This window comes from Bos javanicus, chromosome 1 (assembly GCF_032452875.1).
Source record: "Bos javanicus breed banteng chromosome 1, ARS-OSU_banteng_1.0, whole genome shotgun sequence".
NCBI classification, from domain to species: domain Eukaryota; kingdom Metazoa; phylum Chordata; class Mammalia; order Artiodactyla; family Bovidae; genus Bos; species Bos javanicus.
In genome coordinates, this window is record NC_083868.1 from 126,541,133 (window position 1) to 126,561,361 (window position 20,229).

The following is a 20,229-nucleotide window of genomic DNA, read 5'->3' on the forward strand; positions in this document are numbered from 1 at the left end:
CATAGACTGATGTGAGGCATATTATTTTCATCCTGTGAGGAAAACTGGGCTGTCCTGGGCAATTTAGCCACCATAGCTCCCTTGTTTTTCTTTTTTTTTTTTCATAGTTATTTTGTTTTTAGATTTTACTTAGTTCTTTTAAGCTGTTTGCACATATGAAATTGCATTGTGTTTCTTTTTTTTTTTTTTTAATTTTATTTTATTTTTAAACTTTACATAATTGTATTAGTTTTGCCAAATATCAAAATGAATCCCTTGTTTTTCAAACATTGTTCCCAGACTGTTTGGTCAGAAATTAAGCAGGAATGATAATTATTATTTCTTTGCCAGGAAATGTGGATTTTTTTTCAACTCTATTGATTTTCCTTATTCTTTATCTGAATGTAGTTATTGTCTTAATTTTTAACAATAGAACTTATTAAAAGGAGGATCAGTAAGCTCTGTAACTCTAAGTTTAACTTTTCTCTCTACCCCCACTATCTCCACACTAATCATTTTCAAAGCAGAAAGGAACTCGGATGCTTAAAGAAATTCTAAAAATTGACAGCTCTGACAGTATGGATCATAAGAATGAAATGAAACAGTTTGGTAATGAAGTCACTGTTTCCTCTAGTAGAAGAGATGAATATGGATCTTCCTCACAACCTAAACAAAATAAGAAATTGAGTAAGTAAGCTAAGTACTTAATAAGAAATTAAGTGAGCTAATAGCCAACTTCAAAAATTCAGTTCATTTGGTTTTTTAATCTTGGAATTTTTAAAGATAAAACTACTTTTATTTTTTTAAGTATAATGAAGGGTAATAAGTGTGTTTTCTTATGCTTATGTCATTACATAACAATGTATTAAATAACTGTAACCAGTAGATCTCTAATTATCTTCTTGTAACTACTTAAATTATACTGTAACAGATACTCATTCTGTAGATTCCAAACCTAGAAAAGTTTTTACATTTTAGCTTTTTCTCAATAATTTAAAAATTATTATGTAATTTAAATATATTATTTAACTTTTATCTATGAAATAACATTGCAGATGTCTGTTGCAGTAATTATATGACATATATAAAGCAGTTAGCACTGTGTCTAACACATCCTAGGTGCCAATAATTGGTATTAGTATTATGTTAAAATAACTTGACTCACATAAAAAAGAAGAAGCTGTAAAATCAATTAAAAATAATTAATGGAGGCACACATTGGAAAGTGGCACTCACCATAAGTCTGTGAAGCCTACAGCATAACATGTGGCACACAGCTGGACTTCACTAGATTTCGGTCATTGCCCCTAATTCTGTGTCCACTATACTTAATATTTGTCTCTGTAATTATCTTCAAAAGTCCACCAGGAATAATGGTAGGTGGGGACAAAAGTTTCTCAGGAAAAAGCATTTTGAAATAAGGCAATTTGAATTTATTAAGGATCAAAATCTGGAACAATATCAGAGCCTAGCTTCATTTATCTACTGAGTATCAGGATAAATAATTAAAATTCCAATAACTCTCAGGAAACAATATATATCATAGTGACAGATGTATTCTTGAAATAGAGCAAAATAAAATTTTAAAACAGTATCAGCTAAGTATGATCCCACTGTCAAAAACAAGTAACTTTTACTATATTTCAGTACAGTAAAAAGTATTATATACCTTAGAATGAAGAGCTCAGAACCCAGCCCATGTAACAGAACTAATTATGACTTTGGGCAAGCCACTTATTTTTTAATCTATAATAGTTAGAGGTTTAGATTCATTCTCCGCTAGGGTGTGCTTTTGTTCTGTTGGTGAGTTTCTTGATTATAAAGAATGTGCTCTTTCAGAATTTTTAAAATCATATTCTATATAAAGGCACTTGGAAGGTTTGATTTCAGAAAAAACATTCAAGAAGCACTATTTTAGAGCAAAAAACATTGATCCATGTGGCTCAGAAAGTAAGATGGATTTTGAGAAAACCAAAGCTGAAGCCTCAAAACTTAAGAATTTTAACACAAGGAACTCTACTCAGTGATCTGTGGTGACTAAATGGAAAGAAATCTACAAAAAAGAGTGAATATATGTATACATATAACTGATTCATTTTACTGTACAGCAGAAACTAGCACAACACTGTAAAGCAACTATACTCCAATAAAAATTAAAGGAAAAAAACATTAAGAATTAATTATAAATCAGCTCAAGAAAGCCGTTTGCTTGTTTAGATTTTGCCTACAATGTGTTAATCTCTCACGATGTTAATTTTTGGCAGTCATCAACTTATATTTTTTAATCTTTATCTTAATTATATATCAGTAATTAATTATAATCATCTAAAAATCTTCATTTAGTTCTAGTTATTTTAGGCAAGACTAAATAGTTCTTACATTTGCTTCATAGGAAATGTTCCTCTTTTCACTTTCTAACTATGTCTTACTTGCTATTCTGTAAAGCCCTGCCATAATTGCATAGTTTGAATTATCATTTAATGTAGATACGTCCTTTTCTCTTTTTTTTGTAGCATCTTATATGAACAAGCCTCACAGTGCTAGTGAGTACCATAATGTTCAGTCTATGGACAGTGTGTGCTGGCCTACTGGCCAGATTCCTCCTATGTCCACACCAGTAACTGAACTTTCTCGAATTTGTTCCCTTGTTGGAATGCCACAACCAGATTTCTCCTTTCTGAGAACACCACAGGTATGGTAAACTACTGTTCTTCTGTTCGCATAAGTTATTATCACTGAGCTTAAACAAATCAACTGAAAATCTTTGGCTGAAAATAATATAGTGGAGCTGGTATTTTTGACTTTATGAGAAGCGTAGATGAATACTTTTCCATTTATGCATAACCAGAGCCCTCATGACACTGACAGGAACTTGGGCAGCAGGTCACCTCGCAGGATTCTTCAGAGTGGTGACAGGGCTAGGGGTCTTGGCGTACAGTGCAGCTGTCAAACTGTTTGGTCTCAGAAACTACCCATCTTTTTTTTTGAGAACCCCAAAGAAATTTTGTTTACTTGTATTATATCCATATTTACCAAATTAAAAATGAAAAAATTTTAAGTAGTTAATTAAAAATGACTTTTTGAAAAAATTTACTGAGAAGAATGTCATTGCCCTACATTTTTGCAAGTCTTTTCCATCTTCTAGATTAACAGGAGAAGCTAGATTCTCATCTCTGCTTCTTACTATCCATCTCTTGTAATACATGGTTTTGGTTGAAATACATGAAGAAAATCTGACCTCACACGAATGGTTGGAAAAAAGAAAGAAAATTTTAATAGCCTTTTCATATCATTGTGGATATTTTTTGATAAACAACATTAAAACATGGTATTTTCTTTAAAGTTAGTGCAGTTGTAGAATTTGAAATTATATTAATGAACGTTTTGTTCTCTCTATACTTATGAGAAAGAGAGAGTGAAAAGAGCAAATAACATTTTCATATTATTATAAAAATAGTTTGAAGCTCTGGAAAGGGTCTCAGGGACCTCTGAGGTCCCCATACCACACCTTGAGAACCACTACAGGAAATCTGTTTTATCCTTTATCCAAACTCTTGACATATTCTTACCTAAAACAACCATTAGTAATAATGGTAATAATACTATGTTAGTATAATGATACTGTGTTAGTATAATGATACTAACATAGTATTAATAATAATAGTAATAATACTATACTTAGTAATCAGATCAGATCAGATCAGTCGCTCAGTTGTGTCCGACTCTTTGCGACCCCGTGAATCGCAGCACGCCAGGCCTCCCTGTCCATCACCAACTCCCGGAGTTCACTCAGACTCACATCCATCGAGTCAGTGATGCCATCCAGCCATCTCATCCTCTGTCGTCCCCTTCTCCTCCTGCCCCCAATCCCTCCCAGCATCAGAGTCTTTTCCAATGAGTCAACTCTTCACATGAGGTGGCCAAAGTACTGGAGTTTCAGCTTTAGCATCATTCCTTCCAAAGAAATCCCAGGGCTGATCTTCTTCAGAATGGAGTGGTTGGATCTCCTTGCAGTCCAAGGGACTCTCAAGAGTCTTCTCCAACACCACAGTTCAAAAGCATCAATTCTTCGGCGCTCAGCTTTCTTCACAGTCCAACTCTCACATCCATACATGACCACTGGAAAAACCATAGCCTTGACTAGCCAGACCTTTGTTGGCAAAGTAATGTCTCTGCTTTTGAATATGCTATCTAGGTTGGTCATAACTTTCCTTCCAAGGAGTAAGCATCTCTTAATTTCATGGCTGCAGTCACCATCTGTAGTGATTTTGGAGCCTAGAAAAATAAAGTCTGACACTGTTTCCACTGTTTCCCCATCTATTTCCCATGAAGTGGTGGGACCGGATGCCATGATCTTCGTTTTCTGAATGTTGAGCTTTAAGCCAACTTTTTCACTCTCCACCTTCACTTTCATCAAGAGGCTTTTGAGTTCCTCTTCACTTTCTGTCATAAGGGTGGTGTCATCTGCATATCTGAGGTTATTGATATTTCTCCCAGCAATCTTGATTCCAGTTTGTGTTTCTTCCAGTCCAGCGTTTCTCATGATGTACTCTGCATAGAAGTTAAATAAGCAGGGTGACAATATACAGCCTTGACGAACTCCTTTTCCTATTTGGAGCCAGTCTGTTGTTCCATGTCCAGTTCTAACTCTTGCTTCCTGACCTGCATACAAATTTCTCAAGAGGCAGATCAGATGGTCTGGTATTCCCATCTCTTTCAGAATTTTCCACAGTGTATTGTGATCCACACAGTCAAAGGCTTTGGCATAGTCAATAAAGCAGAAATAGATGTTTTTCTGGAACTCTCTTGCTTTTTCTGTGATCCAGTGGATGTTGGCAATTTGATCTCTGGTTCCTCTGCCTTTTCTAAAACCAGCTTGAACATCAGGAAGTTCACGGTTCACATATTGCTGAAACCTGGCTTGGAGAATTTTGAGCATTACTTTACTAGCATGTGAGATGAGTGCAATTGTGCGGTAGTTTGAGCATTCTTTGGCATTGCCTTTCTTTGGGATTGGAATGAAAACTGACCTTTTCCAGTCCTGTGGCCACTGCTGAGTTTTCCAAATTTGCTGGCATATTGAGTGCAGCACTTTCACAGCATCATCTTTCAGGATTTGGAATAGCTCAACTGGAGTTCCATCACCTCCACTAGCTTTGTTCATAGTGATGCTTTCTAAGGCCCACTTGACTTCACATTCCAGGATGTCTGGCTCTAGGTCACTACTACATAAATATGACTACTTTCTGAAAAAGCATTTTTCTTAAAAATCTTTTTTATCAAAGGAAAAAAGTATACAGTAAAGAATTGTCATTCAAATGTAAATATAAAATCAGTCAGAACTTCAGAGTTTTTAAGATTTTGGCAGTTAATTCATGTTAGTAAAATGTCTGCTATTTAAAGGATGGTGGAAAGCAGGGGTCAGCACATTTTTTCTATAAACAGCCAGATAGTAAATATTTCAGGCTCTGTGGGCCATGTGGTCTCTGTCACTTCCCTCTGCAGTTATAGTAGGTATAGGCAAACCATAAGAGTGGACTTGGCTGTGCTCCAATAAAATCTTACGTACAAAAACAAGTAGGAAACCTAGTTTCCTGATCCTCGATGTAAAGAAGAAAGTTTAGCTGACTTTCATTTACAATAGGATTCCGACCCTTCAGCTAGCTTAGAGATAGATCATTTTAACTTTGTAAACACTGAAAGATAAGGCAACAGTTTTAAAGTTTTTGTATCATAACTGAAAACTTAAGCTATAGTCCCTCTTTGAATTCTTGAAATTTTTTTTTACAGAATGTTAGATGAAATTATTCTACTTGTTTAAGCTTTCTAGAAGGAGGTCAACTTCCTGGACAGATAACTTCATAAACATTCCTGTTCTCTTTTTTTAGACAATGACAGTTTGCCAGGTAAAATTATCTAACGGCTTACTGGTACATGGGCCACAGTGCCATTCTGAAAATGAAGCCAAGGAAAAAGCTGCATTTTTTGCTATACAACAATTGGTGAGAACTGCCCATGAATTCTCTACTAAATCTTTAAATAATCCCTCTAGATGTTTCTGATGCATTGTTTTATAACTTTAAATACTTCCATAGGGCTCCTTAGGAGTGAATTTCCCTTTGCCTCCACCAATATTTCCAAGTTATCCTCCAGCTGTACCACCTGGAACCATTCCTCCAGTTTTTCCCCAGCCTACTGGTAAGGTATCTTTCTCGTCTAAATATTTACCATTTAATTATTGTTTTTAGTAAGTTCTTTTAAGAAGCATCACTTCAAGGAAACCAAGAAATGATCTAAATATCTCAGTAATGTAAGGAGTTGTAAGGGGTAAGCCTGAAACCAGAGCCTGCAGATTTATCTAGAAATGCAGGGAGTATTAAACTGGTTATCTCTTCTCTTTGCCCAGACTCCATTAAACTGAATAATAAACTATTTTAAATGTGAACCTATAAAGACAAAGAGATGAGAAAAGAAATATCAGCACATTAGAATTTTTTTTGCATTTTATTTATTTAATATAAATTTATTTATTTTAATTGTAGGTTAATTACTTTACAATATTGTATTGGTTTTGCCATACATCAACATGAATCTGCCACAGGTATACACGTGTTCCCCGTCCTGAACCCCCTCCCACCTCCCTCCCCGTACCATCCCTCTGGGTCATCCCAGTGCACCAGCCCCAAGCTTCCTGTATCATGCATCCAACCTGGACTGGCGATTCGTGCACATTAGAATTTGAAAACAGTTTGTGATGAGAAAAGAAGAGAAATAAAAACCAATGCAACAGAGTAGAGTTATGTTCAGACTGAAGAGTGAATAAAAGAGGATACAAACCAAAAGATGAGCAGATTGTCCCTCACAGTTCCCAAGAGATTCACAACTTGAAAGTGTCAGACGCTACCAGTGGCATGGCCTGAAAAGGGGGGGGTCAGTTCAACATCTGTAGCAAGAGTGATGGAACCCCTCCCCAGAGCCTTCCCCCACACAGTCAAGCAGTTAACATCTACAGGCGAAAGCCTGGAGGTATGGTCTCCAGAAGGTTCCATACATATGAGACACCAGGTACAGAATAGAGAATGAGATACTAGGCTGGAAACTGAGGTTATATAAAGTTCCTTTTCCCATCCTATTCCCATGCTGTAACAAGCCTTAGCCCAGATAGGAAGTTGGGGGATGGTTTTTTGAGAAATTCATTGAATTCCAAGCAAAAGACCCACCAACTTTTGGAGGATGTCCCAACCAAAAGGCTGGCTCACTATTCAGTCATCCTAGGGAGAAGCTGAGGATCTCAAGTCATCTAGCCCTACACCCTCCCAACACTGACACTGCTTCTAATCATAGTTTTAATGTCTTGGTCTTTAATATGAAGAAGTAATAGACTACTGAACATTTTAGGAAAATCTCTATAAGAGCCTGCTGCTGCTGCTGCTAAGTCGCTTCAGTCATGTCCGACTCTGTGCGACCCCATAGACGGCAGCCCACCAGGCTTCCCCACCCCTGGGATTCTCCAGGCAAGAACACTGTAGTGGATTGCCATTTCCTTCTCCAATGCATGAAAGTAAAAAGTGAAAGTGTAGTCGCTCAGTTGTGTCCAACTCTTAGCGACCCCATGAACTGCAGCCTATCTGGCTCCTCTGTCCATGGATTTTCCAGGCAAGAGTACTGGAGTAGGGTGCCATTGCCTTCTCCACTATAAGAGCCTAAATGAAGATAAATGAAAGGGATCTGGAGATAGTGTTGGAAAGAAGAGAACTTCAGAGACAGCTTTGGTTAGCATTCTTATGAAATGAAACAGTATTGCAACCAAAAAAAATTAAGAACAAGAATTCACGAATAATAAATAATTGGAGAACAAAAATTGTAGAGCCAAAATTTTAAAATTCAATAGGTAAAGCAAAGTCATAGAACTCTCAGGAAAAAGATCAATGTAAAAGGAGGAAAATAAGAAGTAAGAGAGATTTAGAGGAACTGTCCATACATCCAATACCTATCTAATTGCAGTTCCAGAAAGAGACCAGAGATCATGGGAAGGAGGAAAGTTATCAAAGAAATAGTTTCTTCTGACCAAGGGACATGCATCTATAAACTGAAAGGGCCGCCAGATGCTTAGCACTAAATGAAAAGAGACACAGATTGCCTTGGAATTTAGAATACCAGTAATAAAGAGAAACAATAAACAAAGCAAAAACAACACTCAGTTGTGGATGTGACTGGTATGGAAGTAAAGTCCAATGCTGTTAAGAGCAGTATTGCTTAGGAACCTGGAAGGTTAGGTCCATGAATCAAGGCAAATTGGAAGTGGTCAAAAAGGAGATGGCAAGAGTGAACATCGACATTTTAGGAATCAGCAAACTAAAAAGGACTGAAATGGGTGAATTTAACTCAGATGATCATTATATCTACTTCTGTGGGCAAGAATCCCTTAGAAGAAATAGAGCGGCCATCATAGTCAACAACAGAGTCCGAAAGCAGTACTTGGATGCAGTCTCTAAAATGACAGAATGATCTCTGTTCATTTCCAAGGCAAACCATTCATTTTCACAGTAATCTAAGTCTAAGCCCTGACCAGTTAATGCTGAAGAAGCTGAAGTTGAACGGTTCTATGAAGACCTACAAGACCTTTTAGAACTAACACCCAAAAAAGATGTCCTTTTTATTATAGGGGACTGGAATGCAAAAGTAGGAAGTCAAGAAATACCTGGAGTAACAGGCAAGTTTGGCCATGTTGTATAAAATGAAGCAGGGCAAAGGCTAACGAGTTTTGACAAGAGAACACACTGGTCATAGCAAACACCCTCTTCCAACAACACAAGAGAAGACTCTACACATGAACATTACCAAATGGTCGATACCGAAATCAGATTGATTGTATTCTTTGCAGCCAAAGATGGAGAAGCTCTATATGGTCAGCAAAAACAAGACCAGGAGCTGACTCTGGCTCAGATCGTGAACTCCTTATTGCCAAATTCAGACTTAAATTGAAGAAAGTAGGGAAAACCTCTAGACCATTCAGGTATGACCTAAATCAAATCTGTTATGATTATACAGTGGAAGTGACAAGTAGATTCAAGGGATTAGATCTGATAGAGCACCTGAAGAACTATGAACAGAGGTTCATGACATTGTACAATAGGCAGTGATAAAGACCATCCCCAAGAAAAAGAAATGCAAAAAGGCAAAGCAGTTGTCTGAGAAGGCCTTACAAACAGCTATGAAAAGAAGAGAAGTGAAAGGCAAAGGAGAAAAGGAAAGATATACCCATCTGAATGCAGTTCCAAAGAATAACAAGGAAAGATAAGAAAGCCTTCCTCAGTGATCAATGCAAAGAAGTAGAGGAAAACAATAGAATGGGAAAGACTAAAGATCTCTTCAAGAAAATTAGAGATGCCAAGGGAACTTTTCATGCAAAGATGGGCTCAATAAATGACAGAAATGGTAGGGACCTAACAGAAGCAGAAGATATTAAGAAGAGGGGGCAAGAATACATGGAAAAACTATACAGAAAAGATCTTCACAACTCAGAAAATCATGATGATGTGATCACTCACCTGGAGCCAGACATCCTGGAATGAGAAGCCAAGCGGGCCTTAGGAAGCGTTACTACAAACAAAGCTAGTGGAGATGATGGAATTCCAGTTGAGCTATTCCAGATCCTAAAAGATAATACTGTGAAAGTGCTGCACTCAATATGCCTGCAAATTTGGAAACTCAGAAGTGGCCACAGGACTGGAAAAGGTCAGTTTTCATTCCAATCCCAAAGAAAGGCAATGCCATAGAATGCTCCAACTATCGCACAGATGCACTCATTTCACATGCTAGCAAAGTAATGCTCAAAATTCTCCAAGCCAGGCTTCAACAGTACATGAACCTCCAGGTGTTCAAGCTGGTTTTAGAAAAGGCAAAGGAACCAGAGATCAAATTGTCAACATCCACTGGATCATCGAAAAAGTAAGAGAGTTCCAGAAACACATCTGTTTTATTGACTGTGCCAAAGCTTTTGACAGTGTGGATCACAATAAACTGTGGAAAATTCTGAAAGAGATGGGAATACCAGACCACCTGATCTGCCTCCTGAGAAATCTATATGCAGATCATGAAGCAACAGTTAGAACTGGACATGGAATAACAGACTGGTTCCAAATCAAGAAAGGAGTACGTCAAGGCTGTATATTGCCGCCCTGCTTATTTAACTTATATGCAGAATATCATGAGAAACACTGGTCTCAATGAAGCTCAAACTGGAATCAAGATTGCCAGGAGATGTATCAGTAACCTCAGATACTCAGATGACACCACACTTATGGCAAAAAGTGAAGAAGAACTAAAGAGCCTCTTGATGAAGGTGAAAGAAGAGAGTGAAAAACTTGGCTTAAAACTCAACATTCAGAAAACTAAGCTCATGGCATCTGGTCCCATCACTTCATGGCAAATAGATGGGGAAACAGTGGAAACAGTGAGAGACTTTATTTTGGGGGTCTCCAAAATCACTGCAGATGGTGATTGCAGCCATGAAATTAAAAGACACTTGCTCTTTGGAAGAAAAGTTATAACCAACCTAGACAGCATATTAAAAAGCAGAGACATTGCTTTGCCAACAAAGGTCCATCTTGTCAAGGCTCTCATTTTTCCAGTAGTCATGTATGGATGTGAGAGTTGGACAATAAAGAAAGCTGAGCACCAAAGAATTGATGCTTTTGAACTGTGTTGTTGGAGAAGACTCTTGAGAGTCCCTTGGACTGCAAGGAAATCCAACCAGTCCATCCTAAAGGAAAATCAATCCTGAATATTCATTAGAAAGATTGATGCTGAAGCTGAAACTCCAATACTTTGGCTACCTGATGCGAAGAACTGACTCATTTGTAAAGACCCTGATGCTGAGAAAGAATAGAAGGCGGGAGGAGAAGGGGACGACAGAGAATGAGATGGTTGGATGGCATCACCGACTCAATGGACATGAGTTTGAGTAAACTCCGGGAGTTGGTGACAGACAGGGAAGCCTGGCATCCTACAGTCCATAGGGTAGCAAAGAGTCAGACATAGCTGAGCGACTGAACTGAATAAAGAGAGGTCAGAGATGAAGGAAAAATACAAATAAAAGATCAAAATCAGAATGTTTTTGCATCATTGAACAGAGACTAGAAGCTAGAAAGCAGTTGAACATTGATTACCTCAAAATCCTGAGACAGAATTAGTTTCATCTCAGATTTCTCTCTAAAGCTAAAGTGTGAATCTAGTGCAAGGGTAGAATGAGGACCTTTCAGACAGGCACATTTTCTTATTATGTACTCTTCTTTAGAAGTTACTGAATTCTGCATCCAAAAAGCAAAGCAATAGTTTTTTTGTTTGTTTGTTTGATTGTTTTAAAGAAAACCATGAAACTAAAGACTTCCCTGATAGCTCAGTAGGTAAAGAATCTGCCTGCAATGCAGGAGACTTTGGTTTGATTCCTGGGTCAGGAAGATCCCCTGGAGAAGGGATAGGCTACCTACTCCAGTATTCTTAGACTTCCCTTGTGGCTCAGCTGGTAAAGAACCTTCCTGCAGTGTGGGAGACCTGGGTTCAATCCTGGATTTGGAAGATCCCCTGGAGAAGGGAAAGGCTACCCACTTCAGTATTCTGGCCTGGAGAATTGTCCATGGGGTTGCCAAGTGTCAGACACGACTGAGCGACTTTCACACACACACATGAAACTAAACTGCACGATACCTAATATGCAATGAATGGAAATTCCAGAATGCCAGCTGCTCAGCAGGTGTAGAAAGTAACTGGTCTCAACTGAGAGGGCAGAGGAAGGTCTTGGCAGGTGAGATAATGATCTGATAGATGGGCAGCATTTGGAAAAAAAAACATGAAGGATAGATGCATAGAAGACTAAGGTGCTTTTAAAAGATAATTACTCTTAAAAGAGTTTTTTTAAGTTTTACAAGGAACAAAGAATAATCAGAGTACCCTACTTGGCTTTGAAGTGATAATATTTATATGGTGACATACCACAAACACTGTATTTTTTAAACGAATATTATAATATATTGGGAGGACAGGGCGAGTAGTGAAGTGTGGTATAAAAGAACTGAATTTTGATCTATCATAGTAGTTTTAGTCTAAAAATGCCTAACGTTGAAAAATCAGCTAGTAGTATAAGAAAATTATTGAACAGTATGCAAATAAATAGCTAAAACAATTAAACCTGGGAGGCACCAGATGACTGCTATATTTTGTTGAAAACCCTTTTTATTACAATATGTATGTGTATAATTATTTTTACTTTGATTTGTTTAAAAAATGCAATTTGTCTGAGGCCATAACTTACTAAGTAGCAGTAGTAGCATTCAAAAGCAAATCTATCTGTTAACAAAACCCACAATTTTGTTACTATACTACACTGGCATTCCTTTGCCTGTATAAACAATGGTTAGTCATAAAATTTTTATGGCATAATAAATCTGATGTTTTCATATAACTCAAGGTAGTAAGTCCACTATAACTTGGAAAATCCATTTTGATTGCTTTTTCACTTTCAAAAATGAATCCAGGGGATTTCCCTGGCAGTCCATTGGTTAACACGTCACCTTCCAATGCAGGTTCAATACCTGGTTGGGGAGCTAGGATCCCATATGCCTGATGGCCCAAAAAACCAAAAGCATAAAAACAGAAGCAATATTGTAATGAATTCATTAAAAGTTTTAAAAATTACCCACATCAAAAAAATCCAGCAACTATATATAAATTAGTTTTAAGTAATTAGTACATATAGGTTATCTAAAGGTATACTCACAAGCTTCTCTCAAACGTAGCTGAGTTTTAGTTGACTATATAGTCTTAAATTCTGTCTGCTTTTTTCTCTCTCTGAAAAGAAACTTTGAGCACAGTACAGACTTTCTTTGGTGGCAGTGTGCCAGAGTCTTGGTTGTTACTGTTCAGTGCAGTAGTTCACAAATACTGCACTGGTACTGACTGTGTAAGGATCACTTGTGGAGCTTATTAACAATACAGATTCCTGGGCCCTCAGAGTCTGATTAGTACGTCTGGAGTATTGCCCAGGAATCTGTATTTCACAAGCTTCCGTGTGATTCAGACAAACAAATCAGTTTTGGGAACCCCTGATTCAGTGCACTTTCAGCAAGAAACAAGCTGTGAGATTTTTTTTTTTAGTTCTTAAATTACAAATGTTAGAATAGGAAAGAGAAAGATTGTGTATATCATATGAAAGTGATCAAATTTCAAGACTTGAGCTTTTCTGTTTGTTTTTTTTTTTTTTTGTAGGCTGGGATCACTATGGAAGCAACTTAGCATTGGGGGCAGGTGAGATCCTTAAGATTTCTCTCTTTCTGCCCTGGCTTTTCTCCCCCAAGGGACAGATTAATGACCCTATTTTTTTTTTTTTTAGTAGTATTACAAATATTCCTAAGGCTTGTATCAATATAAGGTACTGTTGGCCTTCATAGGCCAGACAGCATAATGATAAGCTGAATGTAGGTGTTTCATATTCCTTAAGAGGACTTTGAATGTTGTAAGCAAGGTTAAATAGAACTTAAGTGTATGCTCTTTGCCAAAGTGAAATAAGCTAAAAGGAAAAGTAGCAAAGGGAGGTCTTAAATTTCAGGGCTTTAATGATGCCATTTTGCTAAAATAGCTTTTCCATGATTTTTAATAGCTAATATCATGCCTTCATCATCTCATCTCTTTGGCTCAGTGCCATGGGGACCACCAATGCCAGTTCCTGGGAAGCCCTTCCATCATACATCGTATGCTGGGACCATGTCCATGGCTGGGGGGATGCCAGCTGGTGTACACAATCAGTTCATACCTCTACAGGTGAGACCTAGAAGATAATTGCTATATTTTTAAGAGAATTTTTTTTACTGTTCAAAGCTATTGATAAAATTTTATTTATTCAGTGATTTCATACTTAGTGCCAAGTAGAAGCCTGATCAGTACTGGAGTGGGTACTGAGAATATATTTTGACCACTGGTGAACCGTCTAACCTAATTCCTGCTGTCTGAGTTTGTGTTCTAATAAATAATTGTAGCAAGTAATAATATCCTTTTCTAAAACAGTGATTTAAAATCAGGAACATAAATTTTCTTTATACTGAAATTATGGATAAATTTTAAATATCTTATTCATAACTACATTCCTTGAATTTCTAAAGTCTGGTTTGGAGATTATAAGTGAAAGTCACAAGTCAGCAATGCTTGACAAGTATTAGCAGCGTGATTTATGGTATTTTCTGACACTAGTTTTTTTTGCCTACATTGTTACTTAATTATTCTTTTATTCCTCAAAGGTAACTAAAAAAAGAGTTGCGAACAAAAAGAACTTTGAGAATAAGGAGGCCCAGAGTTATCAAGTCACCCCGCTTCACACTAGCCAGTCAGCATCTTCTGATGTCACCAAAGGAATTCCACAGGAGACTTCATCAGCTTCCTTACCATCCTCTCAGATCCCTCAACCTGCATCTTCTTTTCAAGTTGCAGCTGCTTCCCCAGGCCATAGTATGCCTCACCAGAAGTCGGCACCAAGCTCTTCAAGAAGAAAATCAAGAAAACTGGCTGTCAATTTTGGCGTTTCTAAACCTTCTGAATAAATTTGGTACTTGGAATTAAATTTCTTTCCTTTCCTCCCACCTTTTTATAAATCCATATCTGTGTCTCACAAGAAATTACAATGTACTATTTTAAAACAATACATTTCAATTAAATTTTTTAATTTTCTAGTTGCCAGGCACTTTCATGCTATTTAAAAGACTGTAAATCAAATTGTGCATCTTAAGTATGTACAATTTGTTTTACATCAATTATACCTCAACAAAGCTGTAAAAAAAAACAAAACTAAACTAAAACCTTGTGTTAAAATACTATCAGTGGACTGAGCATTCACATGTACCACTCTAACCATTGGCCTTGTCATTAAAAGCATCCTGAACTATGAATTAGACATGGTACTGCAATAATAATAAACGTTTTTTTTTACACTGTCATTGAGGGATAATTAAATGGAGCATGAAAATTGGGCCTCAAGTATAATTTACTGAATGTAGATTTTATTTCTCTTTTTAATGATGTAATAGAATTGTCAGGAGAGTGGCGCTTATTTATAGGTATTTTAACTTATGTTCTGTTATCTCTGAGGGTCCTTTAGACCTGTTGTGACGTGATCACATTGTGCTGGTGCTGCCAGTTTTGCTTTATTCTCCATTTTGTACCAAAGCAATTTCAGAATACTGATCAGAATATTTCATTTAACTGCTTAGAACTATACATAGTGATCTAGATTTGAGGAAATAATTACAATTTTTTAGATTATTCAAGAACCAGCATTAGTTAACCTCTAATAAAAAAATTAAGTTTCAAAATCTACAGGGTATAATGATTACAAATTAATCTTCTGATAGAAGTACAAAATATTAATCATGTAGTTAAAATGTATTAGCCTTTTGTTTAGCTTTTTACTTGCTTACTTAAACATACATGACAGCTCCATTGTTGATCCATGAGTAGTGTTTCCTGGGACGATGAAATTCTAAATTTTTAAAAATTCCAAGGTTTGCACAGGCACAATTAGTATATAATACACGTTATTTACATGACAAATGCCCGTCCTCGTTCCCTTTCCATACTTTTAGCTTTATGCTGAACTGTGCCGTGACTCTGGCATTTTATCTGTACATGTCATGTGTGGGTGTGTGTTATTCAATCTGTGGCTGTTGAAATTATATCAGAGTTTATGAAAATTTCTCAGTGGTACCAGGGCCTGGATTTATATACATATATATATATACATATATATATTTATGCTTTAGTTTTTGTGATATGCTTATATTTTTAAGGAAGTAAGTTATCATACTTTTTTAAAAGTATTTTAAAAGTAGGAACCACAATCTTTGTATGGAGCTGCTTATTATTATATCTAGTTTCATTTGGCTCATTGAAAACTCTGCCATGAGTCTTAGTCTATTTGTTTTTTAAAACGCTACTATTGAGTTAAATGGATTTCTTTCTCTAATTGCTAAATGTTAAGAGTTTCTCTAAGTGTTAATAGGATATTTGTATATTAGTAGTGCCTTTAGTATGAAATAAGTGTTCATTATTTGTCATTTATGATAGTCATGTGAGTTTCTATGATTTTATTTTCTATTAATTTTCCTAGATTCAGATGTTCATTGGTTCCCAACATTTCATTTTTGGGAATACATGTTTCTCTGTAGTAGGATCTGAAGTAATGAGGCTCAAGTAATTCTGAGAGTGTGTCCTTTTTGCCTCACAAAGTAAGTTTTTTTTTTATGGAAATACAAAAAAGTTGAATTGTGACATAAGATTATGTTAACCTCTACTACTTTAAAGTGTATGATATTTTTCACCTTATGTATCTGTACAAACTCCAGCATTCAAGAATTGCCTCACTCATCATTTCTCTGTGACCACCCTATATGAACAGTGTACAGCCCACATCTTTATTTAAGCACTGAAGAAGGAGCACATGCCATCTTCCAAAAACTTCAAGAGAAACTTTGATAAGCATAGTGCCACTGAACCCATATAAGGAGGTTTCCTCAATATTCAAACAAAGCAAACTGACAATTCTAGATGGATAGGCAGTAAGTGTTTTCTTTTCCTTCTTCTCCTAAAGCAACTCAAGACTAAAGAGAAATTAAAATGGGAGAGAAACCCATAATGACCAGATAGTGTCATGCATTCGTCTATATTTTCTTCACCTTGTATACCTGTTCCAGAGATGGGCCTGAGAGCAATAGGTGTGCTCTCTCTGGAGAGGATGTGAGAAGCAGAGACTGTATCTCATGACAGTCTTGAGGAGTCCAGGTCCACTGATAGATTTGGGAAACTTACAGTTTTTCCTTTGTGGATGGCACAGACTCAGACTACCCCAAAATTTAGAAATATGCCCATTCAGCTGTTGAATCTGTTGTGGACTGTGTGTGGAAACCGTGGACTGTGTAGAGCACAGAAGAGCAGATTCCCCAAAATGCTTCATGTTTCCACGTCACAAGAGCAGCTGAATCTATTTAAACTTTCCTCTCCTTAATAAAACATTATTTCTAGATAACTTTGTTCAATAGAGTTTTCTTTTCTTTTTTTTTTTTTTTGAGCAGATTAAGTGAATTGTGAAGCTTGGTCCTTTCAGTCCTTTTTACCATTTCCAATACATTACCTGAGTCTTATCATTTTACAGATAGACTGTATTAATTGATTTAAATATCATGCAGACTCATGTCTTAAACATCTGAGACTCAGTTGCCTGAAAAATTAATTTCACCTCTGTGTGTACTTTGGTTTCAATGTAAGACTTTCCTTGCTGTTCAGAGGGATAAGTAGTTCTTTTAGAACTGGCAAACAAAAGTTTGATCTTTTTTTTCCTATTGGTGGAAGAGATGAAGAACTCTTGCGGCAGGTTTTGTTGTTTATTTCCTTTTTCATGATCAGGTACTTGCTTTGGTTTTAAACTGATATTTTTCAAACTAGTCTGGATTTGGGAGGAGGGGCAGATAGGGAGGCAGAAGGCAGAAGGAGACCCGTTAAATAAGACCTGTCCTTCACTGCATTTTCAGACTATACTCTTCCTAGCTCAAGGACATAGATGAACTGCAGTGATTTATTTACTCACTTTTAAATCATCTGTTCTATTTGTATTAGTAAATCATACATTATCATAGTGATTGTCTAGTTTAAGATAGCTAGAGTTGTCCCCCTCCCCACTAAAGTTCATTCTAATATGCTTCAGCTCATTGTCCAGAGCCTCTTTTTTTAAAAAGCTACTATGTATGATTTCCCAGCTTTCTGAGCTTGCTATATTTCTTAGAACCATCTTGCTTCCAAATCGTGTTTTTACTGGGGAGGGGAATTCATTTATTGGAGAGAAATGACAGACATTCTCTACCTCTGAAAAAAAAAAAAGAATCACAGAAGTCCCCTTATCATTTTTATAGAGAGTGACAGACCTTAAACTGGCAGTGTTCTTTCTGTACATCTTATAAGCTTTGTCAGTGAAGCAGTCTTTTGCAGGAGCTTCCTTTCCTAGTTAGGATATGTTTCAGACAGAGCTGGCTGATATTTCCCTCAGACTGCTCCATCTTCCGCCAGGAAGCAGTAAGAGACCATGACGATCAGAACGAGGACAGGCTGGAGTTTCACTGGCTTATCTCCAACACCACTGATGCGTCTTTCAGAGAGGAAAACAGATACTAGTCTTCATAGTTAAGAATATCGGAAATCCATAGCTGCTTTTGTGTTTGTTTGTGTGTTTCAGTGAACCAACAATAATGCCTTGCTCAATCAATGCATTCAGCCATCTCAAGTGCAATTCGTGATGGAGACTCTGGTTTCCAGTAGATAAAGTTTTACATATTTAAACCTATAAAAATTAATTTTTTTCCAACAATACACCTATTGCTGTTATTTCAGCAGTTGACATACTAGTAAATTGCCAAGGCCAAATAATTAAATGCCTGTAGATGTTTTAGTGATTGGAACCAAATCTTCATACTGTTTTCTCATGAAGTAATAGGAGTGAATTTTTTGTTTGTTTTGGAACTTAGGGGCTTTTTTGACCTTAAGTCTCATATTTTCTTTTGCCTGCATCCAATTGCTTCTTTGAGTGTTTGCATCTATTTTAATATATGAGTAATAGTGTACTGTATCATCAACATGTTCAACATTTTTTTCATTTAAACAATATAAGTATAATTCATACGTATAGATCTTAATTCTTTTTTTCCCTCACAAAAGTATTTTATAAGTAACTGGAATTTTTCATTAGATCTTATACAGAGCAGTATTTTATTAAAAATTCAAAAGGGAAGACTTTTATGTGCTCATTTTTTAGCTTTTGTTTTTTTAAATATCTATACATTGTCTGCAATTAAAGTGTTTTCAACTTGCATTGGAATGGACTCCAAATGTATTTTTGTTTTAAACTGTACATTTGTAGATTTTTGGCATGAAGTTAGCCTCAAAATGTTGTGTAAAAGGATTTTAAAATATGAGTCACTGAAAGAGTTTAAACATCTATACATGTTAAATGCTATATGGATTTTAATTAAACATTTGAGAATGATTTCATAAGCTTTTGTTCTTGTATGTTTGCAGTGATATTAAAAATAGATTACAGGATTCACTTAAACCTCATATCCATTTATATTGATGTTTGAATCTGTGTCAATGGGTGATAGAATTCCAGTTGAGGTATTCTAAATCCTGAAAGATGATGCTGTGAAAGTACTGCACTCAATATGCCAGCAAATTTGGAAAACTCAGCAGTGGCCACAGGACTGGAAAAGGTCAGTTTTCATTCCAATCCCAAAGAAAGGCAATGCCAAAGAATGCTCAAACTACCACACAATTGCACTCATCTCACACGCTAGTAAAGTAATGCTCAAAATTCTCCAAGCCAGGCTTCAGCAATATGTGAACCGTGAACTTTCTGATGTTCAAGCTGATTTTAGAAAAGGCAGAGGAACCAGAGATCAAATTGCCAACATCTGCTGGATCATGGAAAAACCAAGAGAATTCCAGAAAAACATCTATTTCTACTTTATTGACTATGCCAAAGCCTTTGACGGTGTGGATCACAATAATCTGTGGAAAATTCTGAAAGAGATGGGAATACCAGACCATCTGATCTGCCTCTTGAGAAATTTGTATGCAGGTCAGGAAGCAAGAGTTAGAACTGGACATGGAACAACAGACTGGTTCCAAATAGGAAAAGGAGTACATCAAGGCCGTATATTGTCACCCTGCTTATTTAACTTCTATGCAGAGTACATCATGAGAAACGCTGGACTGGAAGAAGCACAAGCTGGAATCAAGATTGCCGGGAGAAATATCAATAACCTCAGATATGCAGATGACGCCACCCTTATGGCAGAAAGTGAAGAGGAACTCAAAAGCCTCTTGATGAAAGTGAAAGTGGAGAGTGAAAAAGTTGGCTTAAAGCTCAACATTCAGAAAACGAAGATCATGGCATCCGGTCCCATCACTTCATGGGAAATAGATGGGGAAACAGTGGAAACAGTGTCAGACTTTATTTTTCTAGGCTCCAAAATCACTACAGATGGTGACTGCAGCCATGAAATTAAGAGATGCTTACTCCTTGGAAGGAAAGTTATGACCAACCTAGATAGCATATTCAAAAGCAGAGACATTACTTTGCCAACAAAGGTCTGGCTAGTCAAGGCTATGGTTTTTCCAGTGGTCATGTATGGATGTGAGAGTTGGACTGTGAAGAAGGTT

The 20,229-nt window shown here is 36.7% G+C and overlaps 1 protein-coding gene across 4 annotated transcripts in view; it reads left to right on the forward strand.

Moving 5' to 3' along the window:
• Positions 1–19,054, forward strand: part of XRN1 (5'-3' exoribonuclease 1) — a 113,033-nt gene extending 93,979 nt beyond the window's left edge. Inside the window, exons 37-44 of one of the 4 annotated variants that reach the window (XM_061419614.1) lie at positions 507–666; positions 2,493–2,671; positions 5,868–5,981; positions 6,075–6,177; positions 13,246–13,284; positions 13,637–13,797; positions 14,271–14,575; positions 16,368–19,054. In XM_061419614.1, the coding sequence (XP_061275598.1) occupies positions 507–666; positions 2,493–2,671; positions 5,868–5,981; positions 6,075–6,177; positions 13,246–13,284; positions 13,637–13,797; positions 14,271–14,570 (1,056 nt within the window). In that variant the 3' untranslated portion in view covers positions 14,571–14,575; positions 16,368–19,054. Of the gene's footprint in view, positions 1–506; positions 667–2,492; positions 2,672–5,867; positions 5,982–6,074; positions 6,178–13,245; positions 13,285–13,636; positions 13,798–14,270 lie in introns of all 4 variants that reach the window. The other 3 variants (XM_061419637.1, XM_061419647.1, XM_061419625.1) reach the window with 3 other exon arrangements.
• The last annotated feature ends 1,175 nt before the right edge of the window (positions 19,055–20,229 follow it).